This window comes from Cavia porcellus, unplaced genomic scaffold, assembly GCF_034190915.1.
Source record: "Cavia porcellus strain 051 isolate PalLab524CR breed Dunkin Hartley unplaced genomic scaffold, mCavPor4.1 scaffold_12, whole genome shotgun sequence".
Classification (NCBI taxonomy): domain Eukaryota; kingdom Metazoa; phylum Chordata; class Mammalia; order Rodentia; family Caviidae; genus Cavia; species Cavia porcellus.
In genome coordinates, this window is record NW_026947495.1 from 58,500,393 (window position 1) to 58,514,697 (window position 14,305).

The 14,305-nt window shown below is 44.0% G+C and overlaps 1 protein-coding gene across 3 annotated transcripts in view; it reads left to right on the plus strand.

The window, feature by feature from the left end:
• The window catches only part of Myo3b (myosin IIIB), a 448,610-nt gene that overhangs the window by 315,515 nt on the left and 118,790 nt on the right, over positions 1–14,305 (plus strand). For all 3 annotated transcript variants that reach the window (XM_063259246.1, XM_063259248.1, XM_063259247.1), the window contains exons 26-28: positions 1,514–1,625; positions 2,526–2,688; positions 4,048–4,128. In XM_063259246.1, coding sequence (XP_063115316.1) covers positions 1,514–1,625; positions 2,526–2,688; positions 4,048–4,128 — 356 coding nt within the window. The remainder of the gene's footprint in view (positions 1–1,513; positions 1,626–2,525; positions 2,689–4,047; positions 4,129–14,305) is intronic.

Here is a 14,305-nt window from a genome sequence, read left to right on the forward strand (position 1 = left end):
AAAAACAACTAAAAATCAAAAAAGAGGAAGAGGGAAGAGGAGGAGGAGGACAAAGGGGAAGAAAAAGACCCTTTAGGTAATGATGGCATGCAGGACACATTACTGCAAAACATGGTGACCACCCAGGCATCTGGAAAACAGCAGGGGCACGATGGTCACTCTGACTCCCTTCCCTTTCCTTTCCCCGAGGCAGGTCACAGAACTTAGCATGGATTTGCTGAGATTCCATGAGAGTCATAAAGACCCTATTTATGGGAGCAGGAAGAGGCCTTCTTATTCCCAGAGCAAAGGAACATGCTCATCTCTGTGGACACTGAACACACAGGCCTTGCTGAGTACTGAGTTTCTACCATTACGTCACACCCTTTTGTGCAATTGCATTTCTCCATGAAACCTGGCCTAAAAATACATGTATTTAACTATTTCCTTGTGAAGGAAAGTTCCGGTGTCACATAAAACTTAAATAAACTGGCAACTTTTCTCTTGTCATGGATCTCTAAGCTATGAACCTAGAATGGGTAAGGGAACGATACCTTTTTCCTCTAGAGTAGAATCTAGAAATCTCAAATCTACCCAGAAATCCTTTCCTTTGAAAGTTTAGAAGTTCACTAAGATGAAGTTATTTAAGAAAACGAATGTGCTTTTGGTGATGGTACCAAGCCAAACTGTCTACTAGTCTCCTAAATAAGACATGTGACTTAGTAGAGAGAATAAATAAGACATGTGACTTAGTAGAGAGAATCTGTGGTATTGGGCTAGCATTTGGTGACTATAAATTGCTTCAGATGGGACTTTTGAAAGCAGTCAAATATGTACAAAGTGATGTAAATTATTTTTTTAATAGGAATACTAATATTTAAAATTATGACTTTTCAAAAGGGCCTGAGAATGAGGGAGACAGGCAGGGAAGAGAAAGGGAAAAAATAGCACTATTAAAATGTGCTATGTATATGTACCAGTTCCTTAAGATGTCTATTATAATTATGTTTCAAAAACATATAGTAATAAAAAAGAAACAAAATAAATAAACAAATATAATATTAAAATATGTGGGAAGAGAGGAAAAAATTTATGAAATGGGTGAGGCCAAAAATTTAGTAACATGGTAGATAAAATTTAGGTAAGTAAGCAGAGCTAAAAATAAAATAAAATTATGACATTCACTAAATTTAGCATTGTCTAAATTTCAGCTTTCCAGAAAGATTAGGAACTAGGTATGATGCCACACAGATAGCCAAAAAAAAAAAGAAGCGATATTTTTTATTTTACAAACAAAAGACACTTAAGTGTTCATGAGACAACACTAAAATAAAAACCCATGACATAGAAAATATAAATGCAGGCAAGAGTCATATTAGTAAGAATAAATTGTGTATTTTTTATTACCTATTATTGGTGCTCAAGAAATATTTACTATGAAAAAAGAAGGCTTGCCAGTGAGTCCAGAGCAATTCACCTGTACTAAATCAAATGGTGACTAAAGAAATGTTTCATTTTTCTCTTTTATTTCTAGGTATTATTACTTGGCATTCAAAGCACATCAAACACCTCCTGCTAGCAAAGAGAGCTGTGTTACTATCTTGGAAAAGTCCAGATTAGATCACTGGGTGCTGGGAAAAACAAAGGTAGTTCTTTCTTATTGTTCAAATCATCACCTAGGATGTTCTCCTGCATGCCTTTTGTCTCTTGTCACTGATATCACCTGCAAGATGCTTTGTAAGTGTTGTAGTTTAGCAGGTGAGACACCCAACCTGAAAATGGTCATTGCCAGTCTTGAGTTAGGAGCCCAGAGAGCTTAGGGACCTGAGGAGAAAAATTCTGCGCATGTTTTGACTGCCACTTATTACTTGTAGAGCGTTGAACTTACTTTAAATACTTTCATTTAAGCTCTCATTTTGAATACTTCACATTCTAGCACACATGTAAATATATAAATCATATTACGGTGGTGGTGAATTTCCTTTATAGTATGGTTCATTTTTTTTTTTTCGAAACTCACGTTGTATTATTTATTGTAAATCCTGATTATTAGTTTCATCTTGTGTAGCTTTTAATTTGGGGCAACATCACGTCCCTGCAGGATGCCGGATTTTACGGCCCCATCTTGAATCGCCTTACAGCTTTAGCCTGAATGTTGGCCACAGCTCTTTGGCAGGAATTAGATCCCAGTAGGTCAGCCAGGTCCCTCTTCTTCCAACTTCCTGTGCTGGCCATGGATGGCCCTGCTGATTACACCTCTATAGAGGCTGTGGGGGAAGAGCAGAGCTCAAGCTGAGAAAGTGGGACCCCACGCAATGTCACGCAGGCCTGGGGAGCATCTAGGGTCACTCCAGCCCTGGAGACTTCGCCTTCTGTTTACGTCAGTAATCAAGGCTCAGCAGCCCCCAAAATGTCAGTAATAACAACATAAATCATCAACTCCATTTTGATTTAACAGTTTTAATATTTACATTAAATGTGCTGGAATAGAGTGGATTTCTACTGGGAAGCCCATGTGTAATGGGAAAACTAATGCCTCTTTTCAGGTTTTTCTCAAATATTACCATGTCGAGCAGTTAAATTTGCTACTGCGAGAAGTCATGGGCAGAGTGGTTGTGCTGCAGGCATACACCAAGGGATGGCTTGGAGCCAGGAGATATAAAAGAGTCAGAGAGAAGAGAGAGAAGGGTGCCATCACCATCCAGTCAGGTAGGTGGGCCGGTCTGTAAATGCTGCCCCATGTCTCGGGGTTTTGTTAATTAAGTACTGAGGGCTGCTCACCTGTTGTTACTGGTCTTTTTTTTTCTTGAGTGGCCACTTCCCTTTTTCTCTCTCTTTCTTCCCTTTCTTCCCTTGTCTCAGTGAATATTTATCAAGTGTCTACCACAGATCTGCGTTTTACTAGGTGCTGGGGCTGCAGCTCCAAGAAGACCACCATGGTCCCTGACCTCACAGAGAGGCACACAGGTCATTACAGTGCACTGTGACAGGTGTCCAGATAGAGATATTATGAGGGACCCAGTAATGTAAAACCCCACACATGTCCCATGTCTCAGAATGGCTGAGATGATGCATACACACTCCCAGGCCTGGCTGGTTTTCAACATCAGCAACACCAATTCCATTTCAGCAGGCTTTTTTGCCCAGCCAGAACTGTAAACCAAGAGGGCAAACTTCTACTCTGTCCTACACCAGCCATGCCAGTGGCTCTACACACAGGTCACGTGTAGTGTCACTGTAGTGTCACTCTTGTGCTACAGATGACCAGTTGCTAAAACACTAGATCTTGAACATAGTGGGTGATTCCTTGGCACCAGCAGAAGCCAGAACCAGTCTGAGCCTTAGCTGACTTTACAGCTCCTGAGCAATCTCAGCCACTTGGATAGTTGAGATACTCAGGCTGAGGCTGAGGGAGCAGGCTGTTCAAAGAGAACCACGCAAGCCGCTGATGGCTGGTTTATGCCTCAGTCTGTATCTAAAGGATTAGCCCCTCTCCCCAGCCCCTTCTCCTGGTGTCTCCTTACCCCATCTCCCTCTTCCCTCTCCCCCATCCCATCTTCCCCAATCTGAGCTGCTCCTCAGCTCTGAGTTCACCCTGGCTATTGTTTTGTCCCATTATTACTCCTCTCCATCTCTGTATGACTCTCATAGTTATCTTTCTCCCACATAAAAAACATTAAAAGAGTCAGGCTATTCCAGTGCCTTCCACACCATCCACCCAAGTCCTCTCCCCTAGTAAAGGTCCCCAAGTCTGCTTCATGGATTGGAATGACGGAACTACCTCACCTTGGGCCAGGGTCCCAAGTGACTCCTGTCAGGGATCTAGAGTGTTCTGGAAACTCACCGCTTGAGCAAAAATGGCTCCCCAGAGACATTTTTTAAAGCCACTCTGTAAGTACAGAGAGGCCTCTCCTCTCACCATAGCTCACATATCTCTGCTCACTTTGTTCAAGGAGAAAGCAGGGAGGGAAGAGAGAGGGAACAGATTAGAGGGGGAACAGCTTATATCAATTCTCTGGCACGTTGTTAAATTAATGTCATTCCTAGCACATGGTTTTATATTTTTAGCCTGGAGAGGATATGATGCACGGAGGAAATTTAAGAAAATAAGCAACAGAAGGAATGAGTCTGCTGTTCACATTCAAGCAGGTAATTAAAACATCATTTCTCAGTGTCCACTTGAAAATATTCTGTGATTATGCAGAAATGAGTTTAGAAAAGCTGAAAGTCTAATAACTTTGGAGCTCTCGAGTGAGTCAACAGTTGTGGGGGGTCCTCGTATTTGTTTTGACACACTCCCTGTGTGTGTGTGTGTGTGTGTGTGTGTGTGTGTGTGTGCAAGGCCACTGTGAGCATTTGCCGCATGCCACACTTGGCTAAGAGGCTGAGAGTGGGTCATCTAATAGTACCCCCCCCCTTTTCTTTTTTTAAGTACTGGAGATTGAATTCAGGCCTCTGCACTGAGCTATATCTCCATCCCTTCTATTTTTTATTTTCAGACAGGACTCAAACTTGTAATTCTCCTTCCTGTCTTGGTGCTGGATTATAGGCATGCACTACCAGGTCTTGTGCATATTCATGATTTTGTAAAGGAGGTAACTGAAGTCCAGAAAGGTGAACTAACTTGTGCATGATCTCACAGTTTGTCAGTGGCAGAGCCAGCATTTGAACACAGTTTGGACTGAGGCCTCTTCACATACTGCTAAGGGAGCAAATTTTGGTCTCATATGGACTCATGAGTCCCTCACCTGTGAAAAGAGAGCACCAGTTTAAAGGTTTGGTTATTTTCAAGGCCTGCCTCTTAGCATCACTTAGGAGATGTAACTTAAGGACTTTCCCAAATCTAGGCCTGAGGGTGGCAGACATGGTCCTGTGGGACCCACAGGGTAAGCACATCATGGCTCTTACGACTCAGCTGGCTCTTGGCACCCTGAGTTCTGTGGCTCTGGTTACTCCCATCCATTATGTGCCTGGCTGTCAGTCTGCTCTTTCAAACATGTTGTGTCCACTGTGGCTGCCAGGCTGGGCCCCCCACCCTCTTTTGAAGCTGTCTATTTCTATGAGGCTCTGAATGAGCCTGCCAGGAGCTCTGTTAGCAAGAGGCTCTGGAGAAATGGGAGATGGAATGCGAGAGCAGAGGCCAGTGGGCAGGGGACAGGGAGGGAGGTCAGGTTTCAGACACAGCTGAGCTCTAAGCACGTTCTTCAGCAGGACAGCTGCAGCCTCTCCTCAGGTCCGGCCCAGAAGCGGGCTCCCGGGGTTCTTCTCTGGTCTCTCACTGTGGAAGGCTGATGTTGTTCAAAACTAAAATATTGGGAAGGAATGGGTGCCATTTAAATGTAAGTGTGTAACATTTAACACTTTTTCCTCTCAATTCTAAGTTCCACAACTTCAAAGTCTCAGAAAGAGGGATGCAATTACTGTTGCAGTTCAAAAAAGACAACTCAGAGTGCATCGGTTGTTCTCCATTTGCTCAACTCACACACACACACACACACACACACACACACACACACACACACACACACAGAGTCTCCCATCAAAAGAAGATACTAGGTTGATTTCTGATCCGGCAGTTTGGCCCAAATCCTAACATATGTTTTAAAATATAAACTCTGAACTTGTATGTTGTTGGACCACTGAGGCTAGTATATAAAAATCGTAAGTAAATCCAGTTTTCCTTATGTGAGAATCATCTGTAGAGGGCTTCCTATTCTGTGCTCTGTTTTTGCCAAGTGAACACGGCATCACAGCAGGAGAACTGCTTCACCATCCTGGGCCCAGGACAAGGGTGACTGCATCGTCAGTGCAGCACCTGTAGGGTAGGGGGCTTTGGGTTAGTGCACCATGGGGAGAACATGTCTCTTGATGCTTCAATTTTTTTCAACTATGTAAGCACCTGCCTTCCATAATCTCACAGCTAAAGTGCTTCAACCTACCAAGTGATGTTGGACCATATATTATTTGCAGGACCTTAGGCAGCCTCGAAGGTGACCCCAACACCACCTCACAATGTCACCGCTATCCTCTGTAGCAGCAGAGAGAAAGCAGACCAGTATCTGTCATTCTGCAACACCATGGACGGAACTGATGTGCTGTTTTTCCCCAGGTTGGAAAGATGCTCTGATAGAACAAGGGCATTTGCATTTTATGGGCAGTGTAATTTTACTTGAGAAGGGTTTCCTTATCTTTAGATTTTAAGGCTTGATTTTATTTATCTAAAAGGCAAAGCATCTCCCTGTGAATTGTCTGTCTGGGGTTCTGATTTTCCAACACACAACCCCTTCTGTGCAAGCTCCTCCTTGTGCCTCCAGGGTGTTTCCAAGTGCACTAAGAGCCAAGTCCCCTCACCTCTGAAACCTGCAGGAGGAGGCTTAAATGAAGGATGATAGCTTAGCAAATGACTTCAGGTCATTGCTGAGGTTTATCTCTAATTGTTTTTTCAGTAAAGCACTTCGTTGAATGCATTTGTTTGTTCTTCTAGTTCTGGCCCACAGTGGTCTTTTATTAAATTGCTAAGTTGCTAAGATACGTTATATATTTTTAAAAGAGCAGCCCTTGAAATTTAGGAAGCATTTGGCCTACATGTTGCTGCAGTGCAACGCATATTGAAATTTGTTTTCCTTTCATCTCCTTCCCAATAAAAGCAGCCGCGCGGTTTATCCCTTCAGCTTCCTCAGAACTTCCTCTCAGAATTCCCGATCTATTACCGCACATTCACACACCAGCAACAAGCTGTCTTTTCATGCTGTCAACCTTTTTCATCTGAAATGTAAATTAATTCTTGCTGGTATGCCTTGACAGAGATCAAAGTCGGGCATTAACCTTCCCGGGCGGGCTTTCTCCTCCTGAGGACGGGACCAGGACTGGCAGCCGCTGGTAGGAGCTGGTGTCCTGCTATGGGGCCCTCCACCAGGCAGCCCCCAGGGGAGAGCCACGCTCTCAAGGCTCCCAGTCCCTTTGTAAGCGACCTCTTCGTACTTTCAACTGGGTGCAAGTGATCTGCCTGCTGATTCTCAAGGGCCTAAGCGGTTTGGTTTAATTGTGGGCCCTGCTCTGGGATTCCCGGGCTGAGCTAAGTGGCTCTGTCGGGGGTGATCTCCAGATTGGAAGCCACTCCTTGGCTGGCTCAGTAGGTCACCTCTTGCCTGTCAGTCTTTGAGGTAAGCCACATTTGCATTTTCCAAATAAACAGATGTCTTTCAAATACATGAGCTGGTGGTCTGGAGATCTCTGTGGGACCAAACAGTTCACCAGCCAGTGATCAAATGTTAGAAGAGAAAACAAATGGGAAAAGCACCGTAGGTACCCGGATACATTTCCTATGTGGGTAAGCACACAAGCAATAAAGGGCCTTTATGAGCTGCAAGGAGGCACCGTGAGAGAAGGAATGGGGGCTCCCTGCAAGATATTCTTTGCCAGTTTCCTTTGGGGACTGGGGAAAGCAACTTTGAATGTCACCTTGACAAGAAATGCCATGTCCCCTTGTTTTTCTTATTGGCTAATTCTGGCAATGAGTTCTTGCAGTAGAAAAGCATCCTCATTTTAATACTAAAGAATTAAAAATATAATTTTTTTTAAACTGGGAAAATAAGTTCATAAATATTAGTGTTCAGATAGATGGGGCACCCTAAATAAAAATGAGCAGTTATATTTATTCCATTACTAAGTTATTATTTTTTAAAATGAACTACATTTTTTTCAACTAAAATGCATATATTCCTCAGTGAATAGTATCAAAATAAACAACCTTGAGGAGATTTTTAAAAGGCTTATAAAATATATGAAGATCATTCTTTGATTTTGTTGTTGTTAGCTTTAAAGTTGTCCCTCTGATTTATGATCTGATTTTGGGCTCCAAGTCTGGGAGGAGTGACCTGTGAGCAGGAAGGCCTAGGCCAGTGGTGGTGAACCTAAGACCTGCAAGCCCAGAGGGCTTTTTGCATGATTGAAAGATCTACTCTAGGGGCTGGGGGTTTAGCTCAGTGGCATAAGTGCCTGCCTTGCAAGCAGGCAGTCGTGAGTTGGATCCCTGGTACCGATAAAAAGGAAAAAGACAAAAAAGAAAGAAAGAAAGAAAGAAAAAAAGAAAGAAAGAAAGAAAGATCTATTCTAGAGCATCTAGGATAACACACATACATACTCATTCACTTCCTCTCACACACACACACATTCATACACACACTCGCGTGCACATGCACACACACACACACACTCTCTCTCTCACAAACACACATGCACAGACTCCATTGGTGTATGGCACATTTTCATCTCATTGCTTCTGTGCTGTGAAAATTGTTCTTTCTTTCTGTCCTCTGGTCTGCATACTATAACTCCAGCCCTGTGATAATACCACCAATGTCCTTAGAAGATACAAGAGCACTGCGACTGGGCCATTTCTTCTCTGATGGTCTCTGGGGAGAGTGGTTTTCCCAGTGTCTGCAGCAGCAGTGCCCCTGGCCCAGGGGGCACCTCAAGACTGTGAACAAATGTCTTAAACTGGCTTCAGGTAGAACAGATACATTATGTGCCACCTGCAGAATGGAGTAGTTTTAAACGCTACTTCTCCAAGTGAAGACTCCACTTTGTAATAAAACCAAAGTTTTAGTGTCCTCATACTGCCTGAACTTTTAAACTCTCTAGAGTAAGACTTCCTTCTATCCTTTTCTAACTTTAAAAGGCTGTTTCCTTTAGCATTTTTCCTGGATTGGTCAAGACTGTAGTTGTAGCAATTTCCTGAAAATACACTTTCAGAAATATCTCTCAGTGTACAGTACAACTTCCCTCCCCTCCCCTCCCCTCCCCTCCCCTTCCCTCCCTTCCCCTCCCCTCCCCTCTCCTTCCCTTCCCTTCCCTTCCCTTCCCTTCCCTTCCCTTCCCTTCCCTTCCCTTCTTTCCTTTCCTTTTCTTTTTGTGGTACTGACAATTGGATCTAGGGCTTTCACACTGAGCCACACCACAAGCCCTTTTATTATTTTTTATTTTGATGCAAGGTCTTGCTAAATCCCCGAGTGGCCCAGGCTAGGCTGGAACTTGCCGTCTTCTTGTCCCAGCTGGAATTACAGGTGTGCACCACTACACCTGGCAACAACTTCATTTTACATTAGTATATTTTTTCATTCATTCTTATGTTCAACTTCTATTTATTAAGCACCTGCTTCATGCTGGAACTACCCATGGAACAATGGGATTAAACTTGGGGCTTCAAATTCTCCCATTCCACTACCGAGGGCTTTAAGATATGCTCTCCTTCCAATGATGCTACTTGAATAAACCAAAAACTATGTTATATCAACACTCACTGGAAAAGAGTTCTGTGAAATCTAAAGCAGTACAAAGGGTAAAAGTCATTATAAAACACCACCTAGGAAATGCACTGAAGTGACTCAGTCTTCTTGCCGATAAAAACAATCTCAGAGCTGGGCATGGTGATGCACACCTGTCGTCCCAGCACTTGGGAGGCTGAGGCAGGAGGATTGTTGCGAGTCTGAGGTCAGCCTGGGCCAGTAAGTTGAAAGCCAGCTTGAACTGCATAGTGAGAGTCTGTCTCAAAAAGGCATCAAACAAACAAAATAGAAAGAAAAGAAAAGAAAATCGAGATTTTTCTTTTTTGCAAAACTGTGCATAAGTAGATTGTTGATCACAAGCCACATAGGAGGGGGAACACAAGGGAACACACCATTGAGAGGGAAGGTCCACTAGGAACAAACAGAAGCACAGGAAGCTGGCCTCTGTCACTCTTTTCTCTCTCTATTTGTCATTCTACCTTTATTCTACTTTTCCTTTATTCCATCTCTATTTCTTGGAAAGTCTATGGTCCTTTTACATAAAAGCTTAATTCCTCAAAGCTAGCGTCCTTGTCAGAGGAAGCGCAGGTGTGGGAGAAGACAAATTCCAAACAGTTGTTGGCCGTTGGCAGGAGCCAGCCACCCCTTTTCTTGTTGCTGACTGTAGTCATACAATGGCAGAGAAACATCTGGAAGAATTACCTAGCGCACCTGGGCTGGAGATGAGCCGTGAACTGCAAACTGGCTCCCCGTCTTCCTAGCCGTTGCTTCACTGAAGAAGGGGTACCCTTCAGGCAGAAGCCAGGGACCCTGCTTGATCTGCTCTCCTGCGGTCTTGGTTTCTCTGGCTCTTAGTATACAGCTGGCGCTGGTTTCTGACAGGTGTAGGCTGAAAAGTTGGGAAAGGGGAGCATTGTGATTTACCTTAGGGAAACATTCCCTGTCTGTGAGCATGATGGAGACCCATGGAGAGTCTCAGGATGTAAGGCTTTGAGCCATTGGCTTATAGCAAAGAAGACCTGGCCTGTGCCTTCAAGGTCCTCTAAACAAATGAGCTCTGCCAAACCTTTCTGGCATGAACAATAGAATTTTTATCACAGCTTGGCTTGGAATAAAGAGAAACGCATCCTTTGCTGTGGAATGCAGTGATTGTTCATGTGAGAATGAAATAAGCCAGAGGGCAGTGTAGCTACTGTCTGCCTAATGCATAGATGACAGAAAGCTGCAGTCACCATGGGCTTGGGGACGGTGTGCCATGTGTCACTGACATGGCAGGGATGCACCCTCGAGGTGAAACTTTGGTGCAGCAGTTGGCTTCCCAGGACTCAAGATTAAACCTGCACTGCAGGGCAGAGCCTCTGCAGTTTGTAGTCTGTGTGCTGCTTGATGGAGCGCATGCAGAGCACCCTCATCGCCACAGAGAGGGGGTGCCCCGGGCGGCATCTTCAGCACCTGCCCGTTGTGGATTTGGCTACATCCTGATGACTGATAGGGACTTGAGCTGCCTTTGTGCTAAGTCTTTTTTTAGTTTTTTTTTTTTTCTGTGTAGAATCTTATAGCTTTCATTAGATCTTTAGGCTATAAACACACATCAATAAGTGAAAAAAACTACCTGTGCTTTGGCAAAATTCATCAGACTTTTCTTTTTTGATTCTGTGAACAGAAAGTCAGATTTTCTTTTTCCCCTTCACAAGTAGAACAGATGCACAGAGAGTTTCAGTGGATTGCCCCTCTGCTGTGTCCTGTGAGTGTAAGCAGTGCTCCTGGAGCCTCTCACTCTGGGCTCTGCCGTCTCTTCCTGTCTTTGGCATGGCTGGTGGACACAAGGGACAGTGAAAGCTTTGAGTCCTAAACATGTGGAGTTTGGTGTCAAAATAATGGACTTTAAGTCCTGGGGTAGGGGAAGCCTCTGTTTGCCACAGAGTTTGAAAAAAAAAAAGTTGCCTAACTCCTGAATTTAAGTTTCGGTGACTGTAAAATGGGATTATCAAGGACTAGTTCTCGGGTCTGTAACACAATGTATGTGAAGTTTCCTGCATGGCACCTGGCTTGTGGCAAATTCTTAGTAAATGTCCCATCTCTGAGGCCCCTGCCTAAATGTGAACTTCACTGGAGGAGAAAAATCTCTGACATACTCTTTCAGCAAGCGTATAATTCCAGCTGTGAAGGAGGCTGAGGCAAGAAGGTCATAAATTCAAGGTGAGCCTGGGCAAGTTAGCAAGAATTTTTAAAAGGCTGGAGATCTGCTACAGTGGTGGAAGGAGGCCTGTCATACATGAGGCCTGGGCTCAGTCCGCTGTGCTGGATTAAAAAAGAAAAAGAAAAAACTCCTCTTCTAAAGTGAGCCTAATAATGTTGGCACTTCAAAAAGATAAGACAACTTTTCTTACTTTTATAGAAAAGTGGTACCTGTAAAATCTCAAATAGTTATAATAAAGTTTTTATTTCAAAAAATAAAAGCTTTGTAAGTCTTAAATACATCCTGCTTCTCTAACAGGGGAAAACTACAATCCAAAAGTAACATCTAAAAGATTTTCATTGTTTTTCTTGTGTTTATTTCTGCAAAGATTGGGCTCCATTGTGCTGAGAGCTTGATTCATTTTGTGTGGTATGTTTATCCAGGAACTTAAAAGCTGCTGCTGACCTTTGCTGATGTGCTATTGACAGTAGTTAGCTCTCACTAGTTTGAGGCCCTTTCACAGCTTTTTCTGAAAGATAGCACACCTCCTTCTTACCCCTTTCCACAAAGCCAGAAATTCTACAGTCCAGGAACTAAATATCCCCCAGATTTGCTGCCTGCTGGTGTGGAAAGTGAGTCGTCTTTCAGATGTCTGAGGCGTTGGAAGCTGCTTGTGTGCCTCTTAGGTCTAACTCGCAGTGACGGGTGATTGGCAGCATAACTGCTGAGCTACAGCCATTTGGCCACGAGTTCCGACCCCAACATGATGCGCCATAGCAGGAGCCTGGTTTGATTTGCTGTGGCCATGAAGTCTGAATCGCCAAGTACAGAGGCGGAGGCAAGGGTGACAGCTGGTAGCCATTCTCGTCAATAAAGTTGTGACGGTTGAAATGTATAAGCAACCAGAGCTGCTAATTTCATAGACTTTGAGCCAAGTGCTTAGTGTCAAAACCAGCCATGGTCAGTGCTGCAAATGGACGTGAAGGGTCCCTTGTCAGTGGCAAGTAACTCTGGTCCTCACGTGTTCTTCTGGCAGGTTAGGAACAGAGAGGGTCCTGCTTCCCAGAAATATGTCTAGTTGGAGGAGAAGGAGCCTTTATCTTTCAACTTCTAGTAACTTCTTAAAAGTGAGTTATTAAGGTGTAATTTACATACCATAAAATTTGAACAGTTTGATAGGACAGTTCTAACATCAATCAGGTTGTGCTCTCTGCAGCTGAGAAAAGGAACATTTGCAGAAAGTTTCCCCCCTTGCTGTCCCTCCTCCCTCACCCCCAGGCACTGATGACCACTGATGGGTTTTCTGTCCTTGTAGCTTTGCCTTTTCCAGAGTGTTTCATAAACGGAGTCACACAATGTGCAGTCTTTTGAGTGTAGCTTCTGTCGCTCAGCATAATGCTTTTGGGATTCATCTGCACTCTGTGCTTATCAGTAGTTATTTGCTTTTCAGTACCGACCAGAAGTCCAGGGTGAGTCGGCGCCACCTTTTTAATCCATGTACCAGCTGAAGGACATTTGGCTTATTTCCATTTCTTGGTGGTTATGAAGTTATAGGAAAGTAAATAACTTTCTTGTATAGAAAACTTGAACTCTCTGGGCTAGAATGAACCTGGAAAGCTGGAGATGTAGCCCAGTGGCAGGGTGTTTGCCCAGTATGTGTGAGGATGTAGGCTCAACACCCAGGCCCCACCCTGGTCCTAGAGGTGGTGGTTATTTTTTGATTGTTCATGAATGTATTATTTTCCTAACATCTAGCAATTTACAGTCTGTACAGAACACTTTATTTTACTTTATTTTCTAACCCTAACAGATAAGATGTTAGGAATCCTACCTCATTTTGCAGATGGAAACTCAGAAATTTCCTATAACCAAGACTTCCCAACTCCTGATCTGCTATTCTTCCCTCAAGCATTTTCACAACATTTTGTCTGTGCAGAACATTCTGCTCAATGCTTTCAGGATGATCCAAAAAACAACATTGCTGTTCCATCAAATGGGTACAGTCACTGTTAGAACTACCTGCCACCCTGCCCAGGACTACAGGTGGGCACTGAGTGGGCCAAACATCCAGACACAGGAAGCACACACTCTGTGAAGCTACCTCCAGTTCCTTGGAAGCAGGCAGGGGATACATTATAAACAATAAATTCAATGGGAGGCTGGACAATAATAAAGCAACTAGAGTGACAGTCCCTAGAAGTTCAGAGGAAAAGGAACTTCTCCCAGACAACCATATTCCCAAACAGGCACGACACTGACTTCTAGGATAAAGGGAACTTCTCTCAGCTTCAAGGTTGGAGAAAGTAACTGCCAGGCAAGACTTTCTTTGAATTCTGTCAGTTTAGCGGGGATAATTACTGGGATTAAGTACTAGAGAATCAAAGTGGAAATGCTCTCAGACACCTGAAATCACAGCACTGGTTTTATGTGTTTGGATGGAAACCAGGGTTTTTGATGTGGTGTAGGGAAAACAAAAAGTGTGTCCACAAGGTCCAATTCTTTAAGGAAAGAAGCTCACTCTCTCCGTGCTGCTCTCAGAAGCATTTGCCTGTCGGACCTCCCACATGTTGGCCTCTTCAGTTCTGATAGGATGGCTGCTGACCAGCTGTCACTGCAGTTGGAATCCACTCTGGCTCTTTGGGAAAGTGGCCAGCAGTGGCCAGGAGAGGCAGGCTGGGCTGTGTCTCATCTGTGTGTGCCTTTCCTGCCAGCTATTCTAAGCTCCCTTTGCCAGGTCTAGTAGGAGGATAGGTGAGCTTCCCCAGCCTGGATCACCAACTAGGAAACCTACCAAGACTGTGTCCCTGGGCCTGGGGATTTAGCTCAGCGGCATAAGTGCCTGCCCTGCAAGGAGGCAGTT